We start from the raw sequence: 20,331 nt of genomic DNA, 5'->3' as shown, positions 1-20,331 counted from the left end.
TCTTCATGTTACACATCTCCACGGCTATTTTTCTCAGCTATGGTCACCTGAATTTTCTACTGGTATTCTTCCTAAAGCCATGTCTCTGACACTTCCTTGTGACTCCCCCAAACCCTCCACTGATGGCAGCTACAGATTGCCTTTCATTTTTCTAACTCTCCCAACACCTCATACTGAGACCACCATTCCCTACCACCTTCCCTCTCACACCCAGGTCCTCACTCACTCTATCCATTATGACCGTTTCAAACCACTTCTAAGAGAGATTCACGTATCCTTGCTTCAGTATCCTGCTTTGTTTAGCTTCATTGGGTCTGTGGATTGAATCAGGGCTAATATGTACTTTATGACTAATGTCCTCTCAAGAATTTGCAAATACTATGCATGCCTTTTGGGTCTGGGTTACCTCATTGGGGAGGATATTTTCTAGTTCCATCCATTATCCTTTAAAATTTATAATGGCCGAGTGTTTTAATAGTTGAATAGTAGACCACTATGTGAATGAACCACATTTTCTGAATCTATATCTCCATTGAGGTCTATCTGGGTTGTTTCCAGTTTCTGGCTATTATGGATAAGGATGCTATAAAGATAGTAGAGCAAGTGTCATTCTGATATGGTAGAGCAGTTTTGGTTATATGCCCAGGAGCAGTATGTATACATCTTCACGTAGTACTATTTCCAGTTTTCTGAGAAAATGCCAGATTGATTTCCTGTGTGATTGTACAAGTTTGCAATCCCACCAGAAACAGAGGAGTGCTGCCCTTTCTCTATATCCTTACTACCATATGCTATCTCTTGAGCTTTTCTTTTTATCTTAGCCATTTTGATTGGTGTAAGATGATTTCTCAGGGTCACTTTCACTTCCATTTCCCTGATGACTATGTTTGTTGAACATTTCTTTAACTGCTTCTAAGACATTCAAGGCTCCTCTTTTGGGAATTCTCTATTTAGTTCTTTACCACATTTTAAAAATTTTGTTATTAGCTTTTCAAATTAAGGAATCTGATTTCTTGAATTATTATTATTTAGAATATTAGGCTTCTACTGAATGTAATGTTAATGAAGATCTTTTCACAGTCTATCAGCTGCCATTTTTGTCCTATTGATAATGTCTTTTGCCTTATGGAAGTGTTTCAGGTTCAGTTATCAATGGTTTCATGATCCGTCCAGGAAATTGTCTTCTCTGCCAATGGGTTCAAAGCTATTTCCCACTTTCTCTTCTATTAGACTCTGTGTATCTTGGTATTATGTTGAGATTTTTGATGCACTTGGTCTTGATTGTCTTCAGAGTGATAAATATTGTTCTATTTGCATTCTTCTAAAAGTATATATTCAGTAGGAGAGACATCATTTGTTGAAGATGCTTTCTTTTATCCATTGTAAGGTTTGGCTTCTGTAAAAATCAAGTCTCCGTAAATGTAGTACAGGGAACTGATTTCATTCCACCGATCAACTACTTTCATTTTATAGGAAACCATAAAGGTTTTATACCATTGCTCAGTATTACATTTTGAGGGCAAGGATGGTGATTTCTCCAGAAGTTCTTTTATTGTTCAGGTTCATTTAGCTATCCTTGGTTTTTGTTTTTCCATATGAAGTTGAGAATTGCTCTTTGAAGGTCTGTAAATAATTGTGTGAAAATTTTCATAGGAATTACACTGTATCTGTAAATTCCTTTATGAAATTTGTAAAATTTAGGTAACACTCTAAATTTCCAATGTTCACTAGGTTAATCAAATTCATCCATGAGGATGAAAGAGGTTTCCATCTTCTGACATCTTCTTCAATTTATTTCTCCAAGGACTTGAATTTGTTTTCATATATGTCTTTGATTTCCTTGGTTAGAGTTACACCAAAATAGTTTACATTATTTGTGGTTATTATTGGTAAGGGTGTTTTTTCACTAATTTTTTTCTAATCCTATTTTTTAATAAATTAGGGAAATATCTCCCATATTAATGGTCCCTCATACTACCATGTTTTATGATAATACTCGACAGGTTTTCCTTGATGAAAGAAGTTCAGAAATACTATGTATACTAAGATTCCTCTTCTCAGGGAAGTTCAATTTATGTTATTTTGAAAAAAAAATTTACCTTGGACTCTAGAAGTTAATGTAAACAGCCTGATATCTCTTTTGTTACAATGATGTCAGAAAGTAATAATTGATAACCTTTCTTTAAAGGTCAAAATGATTAGATAATTTTAAAATGTTTAAAACACTTCCACAAGAATGAGCGATCAGTAAAACTCTTAATAATAATAGTTATGAGTGTATTGATGGGGTAATTATTAACAACCAAGATTTACTACATCAAGAAGCATATAAGATTTACTTAGAATCACACCTCTGTAAATCCTATGGGCCAGTTAATCATGTATTCAGATATCATCAGCTGTTCCCCCTTGGAAGCACTAGGAACAAATGTACCCACTTTCACCAATAGTGAAAGACCTGATGGAAAGTCCCAAACGTTGTTAATATCATACTCTGGATCAGTCTTCCTTTTCCAGTCCAGAACCACAGGGTCACCAACAGAGTTTTTGACTTGAATATTCTTCAGAAAAGGGTGAAGCTAAAAGATATGAGAAATCTTATGATGAAGTTCAAGTTATGGATTTATAATTTAATTATGAATAAGGAGTTATTTCCTGACAATAATGTATGATGTTAACACTGTTTTAATTAATTATCTATGGGATTGAACACAACAAAAGAAAGCTTAGGAGAAAATAAATATAATTTTTTTCTTAAATGTCAGTTTGCATAGAATATGCCAGGCCAAGAAGAGCCAGATGATGTAAGATAATACAGCAAACAAGTCACAACTTTTTATCCCTTTTCAAAAGATTGAAACTACTTCATTTCTATCACTATTATCTAATAGAATACAATATAATTCCAAGAATCTATCAAATGCTACAAAAGAGCCTATTACTTTGCCATGGTTTAAAGAAACTATCTTATAACTATTCCTAGTACTACCAAATGTTCAAGGACTATGGAGTGAATGGATCTCAACTTCTTTGAAAAACTAGGTATATCCTTATATTTCCTGACATTTTCACAGCCTCAATGCTTAAGATGAGGTTATTTGAGTTTGGTGAATAATCGGGAGTGGGCTGATTTAGAATACATACTTATTCTAATGGCATACAGGAATTTTGTATATATTTTGTGTAAAATGAACTTGAAAACCTGGATTTTTTTCTTTTTTCTTTTTTCTTTTTGTTCTGGTTTATTTGCAAGAATGAGAACATGCATTTCAAACAATCAAATGTTTTATAAACTTAGCAACATAGAATACAATGGCAGTTTTCAAACTAGAAAGCATAGCCTAACATGAATTGGTAGCCTTGATTTACATGTATGTTGACTTCTATGAAACCCAGAGGTACACATTTGTCCTGTATGCTTCACTGACTTAAAGAGTTCTTATTGTTCCTATGAATACAAAGCCACGCAAAATTTCCCTAGATCCGCTGGCCTAATGCCCCAAAGTCGCCTGACACATGACTCTCAAGACATCTTAACCAGGGTAACTCCAGGAGACCCAGCAGCTTGGCACTTGGATTTGGATTGCAGATGCAGTCACATTGACAACTATGACTACCCATCACAACTAACTGTATGTCATGCTGTGAAACAACAAATTATTCTTATTTATCTAAAGTGGGGTATCCTCTAAACAACATTTTTATTGCCTTTACCCTCTAATCACCTTTTCTTGGCAATTCCCATTCTACTTTCTAAATCTACTCTAGAATTTGGATCTACATTTCCTTTTTTATAGGTTTTGTATGCTTTTCAATGTAATTATTCAGTTCCATCCTGATTGCAGTTCCTCTTTTTAGACTAATCCATCTCACCACCCAACCCCCATCAACTTCTCTGAGATGGTGGAGCATCCCCTGGGTATTCCCAACTCTAAGACGTGAAGATTCTTCAGGGATCGGCACATTAATGAAAATCTTGGTTTTTCTACTGAGAAATTATCAAGACAAATATCTCTGCTATTTCTTTTTTTGTTTGCTTGGGGGTTTTGGTTCTTTATCAAGACAGGGTTTCTCTGTGTAGTCCTAGCTGTCCTGGAACTCACTCTGTACACCAGGCTGGCCTCGAACTCAGAAATCTGCCTACTTCTGCCTCCCAAGTGCTGGGATTACAGGCATGTGCCACCATGCCCAGCTATCTCTGCTATTTCTACAAAAAGAAGAATTAGTCTGTTGAACAGAATCTTCTACAGGCCACTCATCATATACATAGACATTGAACTATATTGATATCTAAGCACTGAAATATGCACTATGTCTTATAGGTTATTGAATAGAAAAATAATATAGCATTACTAGTTTGAGAGCCTTTAAAGCATCTGTGTCATGTTGGTGAATTTAAAATACAAAGAAAGGCACATTACCTGCCAGGGGGATAACAGAGTTCTATCAATATTTCCCTGTGGTTGAACTTGTATTTGATCGAGATTCTTCTCATGGAGACTGTGGGCCACTGCATACACAGCATTGTACACATTGTAACACTCTTCAGTCATGACCATGTCGAAAAGACTCCTTGGCAACAATCCCAAAGAGGCATTGGGCAGACAGTTTTCAATGATTTTAGGTGCAGAAGGCAATGTTGAGCAATTGAAAAAAATCATCCACAAGATAAGAAGAAAATTATCTTCTGGGTACTTAACAGGATTGGCTTCCTGCATAAATTTTGTGAAACCAACAACCTCCCCATGATGGGGTGAAAAAGTGAGAGCCCCATGGGATAAATGTAACACTGTATATGGACGAATACTTGGGCTAATCCATTTTTTACTCATAACCCAGATTTTATTCATTGTGTACTTTCTATGGATATTTACTATTACACTTAATAGTAAATTAATGGGTCCATAAATTACAATCACATCTGCTGATGACTCTAGAGTACGCATCTGATCATAGGTTAGCGAATGAAATATTGATTCTCCCACATATGATACTGTTTCCACAAAAGCTATGCAGGCTTTGTTCTTTTCCATCTCCATTCTAAAATCTGATGCAAACTGAGAACCTTTGTGGTCATCTGTGATGAGCAGTCCCACCCAGGTCCAGCTGAAATGAAGCATCAAAGAGGCAATACCACAGAACAGAGCTGTGTCTTTGGGGGCTACCTGGTACAGAGATGTAAACTGATTTGTGTCAATCTCTGCATGATCAAAAGGCCCAACAGTAAGCTGAAAGGAAATCAGTATTTTAAAAAGTAGAACAATAAATGCCATTTAAATAGTCTTAGTCTTAAAAACCCGATTTAAGTTATAAAGTTGATACTGTGCTCAATAGTTCTTAATGTCACATCTCATCTCCTGAGTGTTTCCAGAAAAATTATTGAAAACTATTAAAGTTTTAAATTGCCTTGTGTACTGTTCACCCTCCTTACTCTACATCAAAGTAAAAATATAACAGACTGTGTCCGTACTTGTCTTTGTATTTGCTCTTTAATGCCAATTATTCAAAATCTCTCCTTTTCATTTTGCAAACAGCTAATTCTGAGAAAAGAAAACTGGCTTCCCACCACTCACATCATGTGCACTCACCTGAGGAAATTTGTAAAGACCCAACAATGTCCCAATGATTCCAGATGATTTCCATGATATTCCAGTAAGTGTAGCAGCAGATTTCCACTTTTTTCTACAATTGTAATTAGGGATAAATATGCTCAAACCTGTGAGCCAATAGAATACACTCTTCAGAATGTTCCTTTCAGCATCTGGGAGATTATATATCTCAAGTCCCAGAGACGTGTTTGGTAAAACATGAGGGTTCAAGTTGATTTCATTGATGGCAAATAACATTGCCAAAACAAGTTGGTAGTTTTGTATATTCATCCTGCATAGACGTATCACAGCATTCATATTGGGAACTCATAACTATTATCCCTATAACTTTAGAGCAATGGCTTTTATATTCTGAAAGCTTCTGTTTGCTTAGAACACACAGTCCTTCAACAAATTCTTCATTTCAAATGATATACTGAAGAGCAAAACTTGTTAATTATATATCCAAGAGAGTTTGCTTTCTCTGACTTCCAGATGTGGAAATATAACATAATTCCATCATAGAATAAAATATATTTCTTCACAAATTATCCACTCTTCTTATCGTCCACTATGCCAAACTATGTAAAATAGTTTATTTTTCATGAAGTCACCAGATTCATGTGATATACTATTATGAAAGAGCTCACTTTGTGAATTCACTCTATCTGTGGCAAGATTTGGATTTTGAACAAACTGTTCATTTTTGGTTTACCCTGGAAAATAGATGGATGCAACGTTCTCTGTGTGGGCCAGAGATTAAATACCTTTTGCAAGATGGAATCGCTAGAAAGGGAATCATATTGTGTAAACCCTCAGAGACACTAGGTACCTCATTTGCATGGAAAACAATGTTTTGTAGTATGTGATCACATGTCTTATGTCCTTCTGTTGAAAATATGGCAAATATCCAATTCAGGAATGTTGTAGTGAGTTAGGAGATGCCTACAATCTCTAGTGGGTGCCTGGGTACCAGGGTACCAGGGTCTCAGACATATTCAAGCTTATTAGGTTTCTGGCTTTGTCTACTTTCTCTAATATCCCAGACTCATCTCCTTAAGAAACCTGGGTGGTGGTGGCACACGCCTGTAATCCCAGCACTCTGGGAGGCAGAGAAAGGCGGATTTCTGAGTTCGAGGCCAGCCTGGTCTACAGGGTGAGTTCCAGGACAGCCAGGGAACTCTGTCTCAGGGAACAGAAAAACCCTGTCTCAAAAAAAATCAAATCCAAAAAACCAAAAAAAAAGAAAGAAAGAAAGAAAAAAGAAAGAAAGAAAGAAAGAAAGAAAGAAAGAAAAAAAGAAAGAAAGAAAGAAAACTAGGAAGAGGATCAAGATTGGTGGCAAGTTTCTATGCTGGGGCACATTGTGTGATGTTTTGTCACTATTATTGGATTGCTGAATTCTAATCCTTCAGGGAGTAAAGCGCTAGCTTATTTGTCAGTTCTTGGTTTTGCTATTTCTACAGACCATCAGTGGCCTGATATTTTGTGAACATTCATCCTTCCTCACTTGCCTTTAGGACGTAAGATATATCTGACTACCAATAGCTGGGAAGAAAGTGAATAGCAAAACTTCTAGGAGATATAGGGATACTTCAAAGTAGAAATCAAAGTTGGGAGTCTTGCTAGCAGGACACTGTGGTTTCTGGATGGACCTGAAGATGAGCAGAGAAGTAGAGTGGACCACATCCAGGGCATAGTGGCAGGTATTTCAGTGGAGAGTTTCAAAGTTTTCTGGTAATCTGCCCCCTAAAACTCCTATGCCTTAAAATATTGAAAAGCATCTGTCATTATCTATACCACTGGTGGGTGCGTGAATCTACTACATACAACCTTATTAAACATGCAGAAGCAGGCCTATCTGTAAATTCCAAATGAGTCTGTCTATATCTTGCTTCCAGACAACCCTGGATATACATTAATCCTATCTCAAAGAAAATGAAAAAGTAGAAAAATTCCACTGTGAAGTCACAGATATTGTTAAAAAGTATCTAAGTTATCATTTCTTGACGTTTTGGCTAAGTTAGATGCTCTCCACTAAATGATTCTAAAATACAGGAGAAAGAAAGGAGTCAACATAGTAGGACTTCACTGCTAAAAGGACAGTCAGGTCTGAAGATCAGAATAACATATGAACGCCTACCCTCAAGTGATTCGGTGATTTCTGCTTTTCCTCACTGATGAACACTCATGGAAGCCCACGTAAGCTCTGAAGCTGCAACGTGGACAGGATATTTTCCCTGCCCAAAAACAACATCTAGTTTCACTTCTGGTTACTATCCCAGAGCACCAAAAATTATACAATTGTAAATAAAGTATTTTGCATAAATTGTTGTGGTCTCACTAGATGCCAATGATTATAGAATGCAATTAGATGCACATCTAGCTTTTTGCACAAACCTAAATTCCAAATAGATCAAAGATATTAACATTAGACCAGAAATACTGAATCTAATCCTAGAGAAATTAGGGCAAACCGTTGCATGCATTGAAGAGGAAAGACTTTCTGAACAGAACACCAATCATGCAGTTACTGTACATTATCACGGCTAATAAAATGATAATAGAAAAGGTTTAGTAAGGCCAAAGAAAGACCAGTTGTTCTAAACAGTAGTCTTCAGAATGCAGAAAGATTTTCACCAATTCCACTTCTTGCAGATAGCTATTATCCAAAATATGTAGAGTACTCAAGAGACTAGAAAACAACAAATCAATATTTCAATTAAAATGCAGTACAGATCTAAACAGAATTTTCAACAGAAAAAAAAATCGTGTCTGGGAAACATTTAAATAAATGTTCAAAATTCAACAGAAAAATGTAAATCAAAATGATTCCGTGATTTCATCTTACACATGTCTGCTTGGCTAAGATCAGAAACAAAAGTGACAGTTGACACTGGTGAGGACCTCAAGGAAAGGGTGTGCTTGCTCCTCCATTCATGGCAAACATTTACAGAGACCTTGTTCATCAACAAGTCAATAGCCTGTCATACCCCTGCTGAGCTTACATCAAAATATTCTACATTGTGCCACAAGGACATTTGCTCAACCATGATTTTTGCAACTTACTGCATAACAGCCAGAAACCAGAAGCAATCTAGATATCCCTCAGCCAAAGAATAGACAAAAATGTGTTAAGTTTACATACTGCCATAGTACACAACTCTTTAATAGGGCATCATGGAATTTGGAACTAGAAAAATTTATCCAGAGCAAGCTTTCCCAGACCCAGGAAGATGAACATGGCATGTTCTCACTGACAAGTGGATTAGCTCTGAGGTACAGGTTTGGAGAGAGGAAGTAAGAAATAGGGCTTAAGGGACAATGCAAGAATATTCACAATGTAACAAATATTAGTGTCATGTGTGTATAAAGAACTTGTTCTTTGCCAGGCGGTGGTTGCACACACATGTAATCCCAGCACTCTGGGAGGCAGAGGCAGGCAGATTTCTGTGTTCGACGCCAGCCTGGTCTACTGAGTGAGGTGCAGGACAGCCAGGGCTATACAGAGAAGCCCTGTCTCCAAAAAAACAAAAAAAAACTTGTTCTTTTGTTTATTACCATGTACTTTCACTTCCACAGTACTATTGTCATGTTATTTTGTTAATTTAAATCACCTTACACCAAAAATACTACAGTTTAATGATTAGAATGTTTTGGGCAGTTTGATATCCACCAAATATCCTTGTAACTGAAGGCATCACTAGCAATATTTTTGCTGAAAAAAGTTATAGTTTTATAAACACCAGTATATAAAATAGATCAAACATGCAGACTTCATTTTATTGGGAAACACTTCAGCTTGAGGTTTTCATGCTTGCCTGCTGTTTATGATTCCAAAATATTTTTTGATTAAAAAAATGCCTTCTGCTAAACTATTGCAAAATGGATCAATAATAAAAAATCAGAAAATGAGTTCAATTACACACACGTAAATTGAAACTCCAGTGTTAAGGTTCATAATTCTAGCCACTCTAAAGCACATGATCATTGTGTTCATTGTGACCCTGAAGCTTGCACTTGTGCACATAGAAACGGAAAAGGAAGAATATCAGAAAGATCCTTTTTCAAAATGACTGTGCACCGCATCACTCTATTATAAAAGATTTAATCAGAAGCATGAATGAAATTTAATAGATCTTACTCTATATTTACTTTATATGAATTCTTTATATTCAGATACCCTTTCTTGTAGAAAACTAGATATTTTTAAATTACATTAAATAAGGTGAATATAAATATATTTAATATATTTACACTTTAATATATAAATATATTTATCATACATGAAAAAAGAAATCAGCTCCCAAATTCTGTTGTCTTATTTTATATCCTGTTAAATCATCTGACAAGTCATTTTCCACTTGCTAGTATTTAATGAGCTGTTCTACTGCAAATGTGCTTTTGCAGTGAGATTGCTCCCACTACACTGTCTGGACAGACATGGGGCACAGTGCAAAGTGGTACCTGACGTGGTGCAACTGCACAACAGTGTAAAAGATTTATCAAGTGCATCCATGGTTCTTGAAAAGTTAAAAAAGATATATACCTGGGGCATTTAGAGAGCCACATCAAATATTTCAGGTAGTTATGATCTTTTGGATTACTCTGATCATCTTTAATATTAAAATTTATTTCAAAATATGAAAAGATGTCTTCTTCACCTAATGATGTTTTATTTCTGAATCATTTCCCTTCTACACTGTCTTGACCTAACAATTTATCACCATACCAATTTGCTAGCAAAGTGTTAGCAATGTTTCTACTAAGACAAAATCCACTTAGACATTCAGCAATTTTCCAGCAACTAACCAGAAGCAGGACATTCATTGCACAGTTTTCCTTCCCCAGGTTGAATTCAGAGTTGAGTGTGTACTTTGTTTCTCTATTTCAGTTCTTTAGTTTATATATACCCTGATAGAAATTTCAGCATGCTACAATATACACTTTATTTCCTTGAAAAAGTATTGTACATTGCTATTTATGTCTGGGATTACCAAGGAAGTTGAAGCAAACTTTGTCTAGATCTGCTGTTCCTGCAGATATTAGACTGTCTAGGAAAGAGCCTTCAGTGACATAATCTCAGAATATTCCTGTATGACTAAATTCATGAAATCAAGTATTGCATAGTGGACATTTATAAATTAAATAGGTTGTAATGGATAAAAATCTGAAATCATATGAATTAAAAAATATTAGCTTTCAATACTCTGCAAAATGTTAAGGATAGAAAATAAAAGTGAAGAGAGTTAAATTTCTAGTTCTGCCATCACTGCATTCAAATCTGTGTCAGCTGACACAAGCAACACTGATCACTCTAGAACCTGAGGAGGTATTACAATGTCACAGATTTCAAAGGTATTACCTGCTCTAATACAATCACAAATGAAACTCCCTGATTCTCTGAAGTGTTGTGTCAGGCTACTGCCAACATCCCTTGTAGGACATGACTGGCATGATATGTGCTCACAGTCTGAGGAATTACAGACAGCATGGTGAAAGGTGAGCAAACTGCAATGACCAAATATGAAACACAAAACTCTGTAATGACATATTTCTCTTCTCACTTGAGAGGACATAAGGAGTCACCAAGAAAAGAAAATTAAACAGAGGATCTTGGAAGGGAGTATATGAAGCAAACCTCATGAGGAGAAATTCTTGGAATAACGTTCAAATCCACACTTAAAGTAGGACAAATAATATTTTGAAATGAGTTGATACAAATCACTTACCGTAAACCATTAGATGTGCCCAAAGGTAATGTTTTCCAATCTATTGTTAAACTTGAAATAGAGTCACTTAAAAGAGGAAAAAATGCACCAATGACCACAGAACCATCGTGGTGTATTATGTATTCTGATTCTGTTAGGCCGGAAGGGGCTGCAATGATCCAGATGAGTGTTCGCATCTGTAAAAACCAGAAGATAAAAAGCCAAGAGAAGAGCATATTAAGAGATGTTTCTGCCAAGATCTAAGTCGTGGGATGGTACAACCTATGGTGTGTTACATATATATATTCTGTGCTCATATGTGTTTGCATGTGCGTGCCTGTGTGTGTGTGAGTGTGTTTGCACTGTTGTTACTGACATGATGACAGAATATTTCACTCTAATCAGCCAGAGATATGTGCAAGGATACTTCCATTCACCCTGTGAGAGTTCTATGGCACTTTATCCTTCAGGCTATCCGTATGAGTCACCTCACTCAGTGACAAACAGGTTACAGCATCAAAGGACATACTGTCATTTCCACTAGGAATCACAATAATTACTCCAAGAATGAAACACCCCAGTGTTGCTTTCTGCCTCTGTGTTTATGGCCTAAAATGTTTACAAAGAAAGAATTTATTCAAGAGCCCTTCAAGATAATGCCCACATATCACATCAAAGGAAATCATTGTTGGAAAAATATAAATACACATTAAAGACCCATACCAAGAACTGATGAACTTAATTAAAGGGGCACCATGCTCCACAAAACTTAATAGTTTTGGTCTTAAGTTCACTTTTTACTCTCCTATGGTGTTTAGGGTTCTGAGACAATTCTATCTTTTATACATGCATGTCTACATACCAATGCTTGGCCAGTTTACTCCTGCATACCTTTTGTGTCACATTTGTGTCACATTCTTGTGTAACCTACTACCAAGGTGAAGTTATTACTTCAGATGCATAACTTAATTTCAAGGTAGAAATCAGGTTAATAACTTGATCTTAATCCATCCTGGAACACTGAATATATACATATATATACATATAATTCATTGCCCTCTTAACCACTCATTCCCTTTTTTTTTTTTGACATGAGGGTATTAGAGAAATTCCCCCAATTTCTCCAAAGAACATATCATATGCTGAGGGGGTCTCTATGTTTCTTTCATGGAGTTACTCAACAAATGTATCATAAGCAGGGACTATTATCAATCAATAAAACAAATTTAAGGCAGAATAAATGCATTGTTCTGTACAGTAGACGTGCTTGCTTTTTCCTGTTAGTTTGATTGCCAGAAAGGTTGTATAACATAATAGCTAAAAGAATGTATAGGCAATGACGTTCTTCAATGAATTTTGATACATTATGTTGTCTCCTGCACCTGTAATACAAGAAAGGAACACAGGTAATATAGTAATGGAAGTTTTGTTAATATGAGCATATTACTGTGTTTTCTCTCCACATTTTCTTTAATTCTGACTGTTACATAAGACATACCTGTTGAATTTTAGAGTCAACTCCATTGTCACCACGAGTGCACCAATACCATGTGTGTAGTGAATAGTTACAATGTATCTGTTCTAAAGAGGCAGTGTGCTAAGCAGAAACTATTAGTTATTTGTCTCATTTTCCAGGAATACACATGGTTACTACATAAATCATACATTTTTATTTGTTCCATGATAAGAATCTATGGCTAATTGTAAATAATACTTTATTTGTAAGTATGTGTGTGCATGTGTGCTCATGCATGCATAACTTCAGGAATGTCTTATAGACAGAGGATCATGATGCTCTGATCTATAGTTTAAGATGTCTTTGAGTTTACTTAAGTATATTCTAGAGGCTCTTCATCAGGTTCTCTGCAACAGCAGTATGAACACTTAAATGCTCAAATAACCCCAGTGCTAGACCCAAGGTTTTATTTTTATTTGTTTAATAGGTGAGGGGGAGTGGAAAATGGGGCAGGATCAGGTATAGGGAGAGACAAGAGAGAAGCCCAGAGGGTCAGAAGAAGGAATAGAGATGTGAAGTTGCTGGGGGTTGCAGGGATCATGGTGTTTCTCTATAAAATCCTATAGACCTGGGAGGTGAAAGGCTCATAGGTGTCAATATGGGTGATCATAGCTAACAAGGACCAACAGTGGGGCAACCAAACCTGAGGAGACCACTTCCTGTAGTTAGACAGGGCCTTCAGAGGAGGAAATGTGTCACCAATCAGCATTCAAAAAATTGACCCAGAATTGTTCCTGTCTTAAAGAAATGCAGGGACAAACCTGGAGCAACGACTGAAGGAAAGGCCATTCAGGAACCAGCCGAATCTGGGATCAGACCCATGCGCACGTATCCAACCCTGACACTATTACTGATTCTATGTTGTACTTGCAGATTGAAACCTAGCATGGCTGTCCTCTGAGAGACTCTAGCAGCAGCTGACTGAGGCAGATGCAGATACTTAGAGACTACCAATGAACTGAGATCAGGGCCTCCTATGGAAGAGTTAGGGGAAGGATTGAAGAAGCTGCAGGGATTGATTGCATCCCAATATGAAGGCCAACAGTGTCGAATAACCCTGGGAGCTTCCAGTGACTAAGCCACCAACCAAGGAGAACATCAACTGGTCCATCTCCCTTAGTGCTTAAATGTCAGAGGCCTTGTCTGGGGTCAGTGGGAGTGATGTGCCAAGGTCTGCAGTGACTTGACCCCAAGGAAGGGTGATGGCCAGGGTGAGGTGGTGGTTGTGGGTAGGGTGTGTGGGGAATACTCTCTTAGAATAAAACTGGAGGGGATGTGGCTTGAAGACTCTGGGAGTGGGAACTTGGGAAAGGGTCAAAATTTGGAATGTAAATATATTAAATAATTCCTTAACAATAAAAACAATGTATAACGGCTAAATCCCCACGTGTAGGTGAATGATACAGGTAAGCAAGAACTTCTGTAAACTGAAAAAAAACCTATACCACCCTCCCTCCCCCTGCTTCTATGAGAATTCTCCCCGACTCACCCACTCATTCCTGCCTCTACGCCCTACCATTCTCCTATACTGGGGCATCAAACTTTCATAGGACCAAGTTCCTCCCTTCCCATTGTTGCCAGATAATCCCATCCTCTGCTACCAATAGAGCTGGAGCCATGGTCCCTCCATGTGTATTTTTTGGTTGGTAGTTTAATTCATCGGAGGTCTGAGAGGGGGGGTCTGGTTTGTTGATATTGTTGTAATTCCGATGGGGTTGCAAACCTCATCATCTTATTCAACCTTCCCCTAACTCCTCCACTGGAGTCGCCATGTTCAGTCTGATGGTTTGCTGCAAGCATCCACGCATGTATCAGTAAGGGTCTGGCAGAGCCTCTCAGGAGATAGCTATATCAGGCTCCCATCAGCAAGTACTTGTTGGCATCAACAATAGTGAACGGGTTTGGTGGCTGCATATGGGATGGTTTCCCTGGTGGGGCAGTCTATGGATGGCGTCTCCTTCAGTCTCTGTACCATTCTTTGTCCCTGTATTTCCTTTAGACAGGAGTAATTGTACATTAAAATTTTAAGAAGGGTGAGTGACACCATCCCTCAACTAGGGGCTATGCCTAACCTCTAGATATGGTCTCTATAGTTTCTCTCTCCCCATTTTGTTAGATATTTCAGCTAAAGACATCCCCATTGGGTCCTGGGAGCCTCTTGCTTTCCTTGCTCTGGGACTTCCTGTTGGCTACCCCCAGTTCCCATCTGCCTTTGCTACAGACCTCTGTTCAATTTCCTGACCCTCTGTACACATCCCCAGTCTCCTCCCACACCTGATCCTGCTCCATCTTTTTTTCTCTCCTTCCTCTCTTCCTTCAAAGTCCCTCCCACCCTCTACCTCTTGTGATTATTTTGTTCTCTTTTCTAAATAGAAGTGAAGCATCCGCAGATTGATATTCCTTCTTCATGACCTTCCTGTTATCTGTAAGGCAAAGGACACTGTCAATAGGACAAAGCAACAACCTTCAGAATGGGAAAAGATCTTTACCAACCCTACATCTGATAAAAGGATAATATGTTACACTGCTGCCTGTCATTTCTGCTGGGGCAGACTCTTCCCAGGTCTGCCATAGTGAAAAGACCATTTTCTGATACATTCTAGAGAATCAGCTGCACTCAGAGCATTTGACAACCAGAAGCACTCAGGGACTTTGGGTCTGCTATAGTGAAGACAACGGCTCCTGATACATCATAAAGAGCCCACTGCACTCAAGGCATTTGGTCCCTCTGCAGGAGTGTGGAGAGGCCTGGGAGCATGGTGATGATCCTGGACCACAGAGCTACATCCTCAAGCACCACCACAGGAGAGCTGGTCTCCCAGGAGTGCCTACATACCAGTGTGCACAGAGAGAACATGAATCCCAGGAGTACAGATACACAGGTTTGCAGGACAGAGAAGCCACAGTCAGATACAGCAAGACCAGCTAACACCAGAGATAACCAGATGGCAAAAGGCAAACAGGAGAACATTACCAACAGAAACCAAGGCAACATGGCACCATCCAAACCTAGTCTTCCCACAACAGCAAATCCTAGATACCCCTAACACAACACAAAAGCAAGATCTAGATTTAAAATCACATCTCATGAAGCTGACAGAGGACTTCAAGAAGGACATAAATAATTCCCTTAAAGAAATACAGGAGAACATGAATCAACAAGAAGCCCTTAAAAAAAAGGAAACACAAAAATCCCTTAAAGAAAAACAGGCAAACATGGGTCAACAGGTAGAAGCCCTTAAAGAGGAATCACAAAAACCCCTTAAAGAATTATAGGAAAACACAAACAAGCGAAGGAACTGAACAAAACCATCCAGAATCTAAAAATGAAAGTAGAAACAACAAAGAAATCACAAAGGGAGACAACTCTGGAGATAGAAAACCTTGTAAAGAAATCAGGAGTCATAGATGCAAACATCAGCAACAGAATACAGGAGAAAGAAGAATCTCAGGGGCTGAAGATATCATAGAAAGCATGGACTCAACAATCAGAGAAAATGCAAAATACAAAAAGTTTGTAACCCAAAACATCCAGGAAATCCAGGACACAATGAGAAGATTGTATACCTAAGGATTATAGGTATAGAAGAGAGAAAAGATTTACAAATTAAAGGGCCAGTAAATATCTTCAACAAAATTATAGAAGAAAACTTCCCTAACCTAAAGTGAGAGATGCCCATGAACATACAAGAAGCCTACAGAACTCCAAATAGACTGGACCAAAACAGAAACCCCTCCCATCACTTAATTTAAACACCAAATTCACTAAACAAAGAAAAAATATTAGAAGCAGTAAGCGGAAAAGGTCAAGAAACATATAAAAGCAGACCTATCAGAATTACACCAGACTTCTCACCAGAAACTATGAATGCTAAAAGATCCTGGGCAGATGTCATACATGTCCTAAGAGAACATGAATGTCAGTCCAGGCTACTATACCCAGCAAAACTCTCAATTACCATACACAAAGAAAACAAGACATTCCATGACAATACCAAATTTACACAATATCTTTCCATAAACCCAGCTCTACAAAGGATAATGAGTAGAAAATACCAACACAAGGAGGGAAACTACACCCTAGAAAAAGCAAGAAAGTAATCTTCTTTCAACAAACCCAAACGAAGATAGCCACACAATCAGAATTCCACTTTTAACAATGAAAATAACAGAAAGTAGCAATCACTTTTCCTTAATATCTCTTAACATCAATGGTCTCAATTCCCCAATAAAAAGTCATAGACTAACAGACTGGATATGTAAACAGGACCCAACAATTTGCTTCATACAAGAATCCCACCTCAGTAACAAAGACAGTCACTACCTCACAGTCGAAAGTTGGAAAACAATTTTCCAAGCAAATGGTCCCAAGAAACAAGCTGGAGTGGCCATTCTTATATCAAATAAAATCAACTTTCAACCAAAGTTGTCAAAAAAAAGATAAGGAGGGACACTTCATAGTGGTCAAAGGAAAAATCTACCAAGATGAACTCTCAGTTGTGAACATCTATGCTCCAAATGCAGGGATACCCACATTAATAAAATAAACTTTATTAAAGCTCAAAGCATACATTGCACCCCACACAATAGGAGTGGGAGACCTCAACATCCCACACTCAGCAATGGACAAATCATGGAAACACAAGCTAAACAGAGAAACAGTAAAACTAGCTGAAGTTATGGACTAAATGGATCTAACAGATATTAATAGAACATTCCACCCTAAACAAAAAGAATATACCTTCTTCTCAGCACTTCATGGTACCTTCTCCAAAATTGACCGTATAATTAATTGGTCACAAAAGAGGTCTCAACAGATACAGGAATATTGAAATAATTCCATGCAACCTATCAGATCACTACAGTCTAAGGCTAGACTTTAGTTCAAACAAAAACAGCAGAAAATATACATAATCAGGGACGCTGAACAATGTTCTACTCAATGATAGCTTGCTCAAGGGAGAAATAAAGAAAGAAATTAGAGACTTTATAGAAATTAACGAAAATGAGGACACATCATCATGCCAAAACTTATGGGACACAATGAAAGCAGTGCTAAGAGGAAAACGTATAGCTCTAAGTGCCTCCAAGAAAAATGGACAGAGCTTACGCTAGCAGCTTGACGACACACCTGAAAGTTCTGAAAGTTCTAGAACAACAACAACAAAAAAAAAAAGCAAATACACCCAAGAGGAGTAAACTGCAGGAAATAATCAAACTCAGGACTGAAATCAACCAAATAGAAACAAAAAGAACTATACAAAGAATCAACGAAACCAGGAGGTGGTTCTTTGAGAAAATCAAACAGAGGGATAAACCCTTAACCAGACTAACCAGAGGGCACAGAGGCACTCCCCAAATTAATAAAATCAGAAATGAAAAGGGAGATATAACAATAGAAACTAGCCGGGCGGTATTGTCACATGCCTTTAATTCTCAGCACTTGGGAGGCAGAGGCAGGCAGATTTCTGAGTTCAAAAACAGCCTGGTCTACAGAGTGAGTTCCAGGACAGCCAGGGCTATACAGAGAAACCCTGTCTTGAAAAGAAAAATAGAAGCTGTGGAAATTAAGAAATCACCAAATACTACTACAAGAGCTAATACTCAACAAAATTGGAAAATCTGAACAAAATGGATAATTTTCTAGAAACATACCAGGTGCCAAGGTTAAAACGGGATCACATAAACCATCTAAATAGTTACATCAATCCTGTTGAAATAGAAGCAGTTGTTAATAGTCTCCCAAGGAAAATAAATAAATAAATAAATAAATAAATAAATAAACAAATAAATAAATAAAAATAAAAAAATAAAAAACAGGACCAGATGGGTTTAGTGGGGAATTCTATCAGATCTTCAAAGAAGAATTAATACCGATGCTCTTCAAACTATTCCACAAAATAGAAACACAAGGAACACCAGCCAATTCATTCTATGAAGCCAAAATAATGTTTATACCTAAACCAAACAAAGACCAAACAAGGAAAGAGAAGTTAAAACCAATTTCCCTTATGAACATTGATGCAAAAATACTCATCAAAACTCTGGCCAGCTGAATCAAAGAATGCATCGAAACAATAGTTCACCATCATCAAGTAGGCTTCATCCCAGGGATGCAGGGATGGTACAATATATGCAAATCCATCACTGTAATCCACTACATAAACAAAATTAAAAAAAAAACCACATGGTCATTTTATTAGATGCTGAAATCGCTTTTGACAAAATTCAGCATCCCTTCATGATAAAAGTCTTGGAGAGATCAGGAATTCAAGGCCCATACCCAAACATAGTGAAAGCAATTTACTGTAAAGCGGTAGCCACTACCTTATTAGGACTACCCATTATAAGATCCACCTGTGACAAGAGATCTCTTCCCCCAAAGGGTAGTAGGCAAATTTGGCATAAGGCTGAATTTGTCCTGAATTGCCTTCTTCATCTTTCCAGGTTAGAAGTTTAGTGCTTTGCTTTGGGTTATTGGCTTAACAAATCCCTCAGAGGTTAGTGAGCATGTCTGACAAGGGCCAAGTTGAAGGCCAGTCTTGTCCTCTAATAATTGTCACATCAGCTCCAGCATCTATTAATCCTTCAAAGTTTTTTTTTTCCTCAATTGTTAATTTAAGGTTAGATCTCTTACTAGAAATAGATTGAACCCAGTACACAACAGAGGAACCAAAGCCACTCTGTCCTCTCTTACTAGAATCTGGAAGGTAGTTAGTTGATACAAGGGAACTAAGTTGAACAATTCTTTGGTTAGCAGGTATAGTTATAATACCATGAAGGGAAGCAGCCATAATTTTAATTTCTCCCTCATAATCATTGTCTATGAACCTGGATAACCCTGCAGTTCTTTTACAATAGTACTGCTTCATCCTAGAAGCAATCAACAAGTTTCTACAGGCAAAGATCCGAAAACTCCTGTAGGCAGGGTCTGAACTCCCATTTCTGGGGTTAATACAACATGGGAGGTGGAATAGATGTCCGATCCTGCGCTGCCTTGTGTTGCCCTGATAAATTCAAAAATAGATTTCTCTGGCCTGGCAGCGGCTTCATGGCCCCACAAAATGCTTGCTGTGGGCATCTGGGGGGAGGCTGGCCCCTCTGCCTGAGATTGGCCCTCTTCCTGAGGCTGGCCCTTCTGCCTGAGGTTGGCCCCTCTGCCTGTTTCCCGACACGGAACAGCCCTGAATATATCTTAGATTTACAGTCCCTGGCCCAGTGATTACCTTTCCTGCATCTAGGACAAACTCCTGGGGATAACTTGATTGCCCACTTACAGTGCCTCTGTTCCTAGGGCAATCACTTCTAAAATGACCCAAACCTCCACATTTAAAACACATTTTATTCTCTGTCTCTGTGAGAGTATCGCTTGCATGGTGGTTCCTTGCAAAGCTGTAGCCATAGCTAGACTTTGATTGTATAAAGGCCCAGTCTCTGCACAAAGGCAAATATACCCAGCTAAGTCTTTCCGTCCCTTGTAAGGTGTAATGGTGGTATGACAAGCTGCATTAGCATT

The 20,331-nt window shown here is 37.8% G+C and overlaps 1 protein-coding gene and 1 pseudogene across 1 annotated transcript in view; both read right to left on the bottom strand.

Annotated features, from left to right (window-relative positions):
* Positions 1 to 11,535, bottom strand: part of LOC127670904 (vomeronasal type-2 receptor 116-like) — a 30,474-nt gene extending 18,939 nt beyond the window's left edge. Inside the window, exons 1-4 of the mRNA XM_052165490.1 lie at positions 11,321 to 11,535; positions 5,589 to 5,880; positions 4,422 to 5,228; positions 2,352 to 2,579 (exon numbers count right to left, since the gene is read on the bottom strand). Coding sequence (XP_052021450.1) covers positions 2,352 to 2,579; positions 4,422 to 5,228; positions 5,589 to 5,880; positions 11,321 to 11,535 — 1,542 coding nt within the window. The remainder of the gene's footprint in view (positions 1 to 2,351; positions 2,580 to 4,421; positions 5,229 to 5,588; positions 5,881 to 11,320) is intronic.
* Positions 1 to 20,331, bottom strand: part of LOC127670615 (leucine-rich repeat-containing protein 58-like) — a 72,906-nt pseudogene that overhangs the window by 39,996 nt on the left and 12,579 nt on the right.

The sequence above is a fragment of the Apodemus sylvaticus genome, chromosome 20 (assembly GCF_947179515.1).
Source record: "Apodemus sylvaticus chromosome 20, mApoSyl1.1, whole genome shotgun sequence".
NCBI classification, from domain to species: domain Eukaryota; kingdom Metazoa; phylum Chordata; class Mammalia; order Rodentia; family Muridae; genus Apodemus; species Apodemus sylvaticus.
The sequence above is the reverse complement of the archived record's forward strand: the minus strand, read 5'-3'. Positions and strand labels throughout refer to the sequence as shown.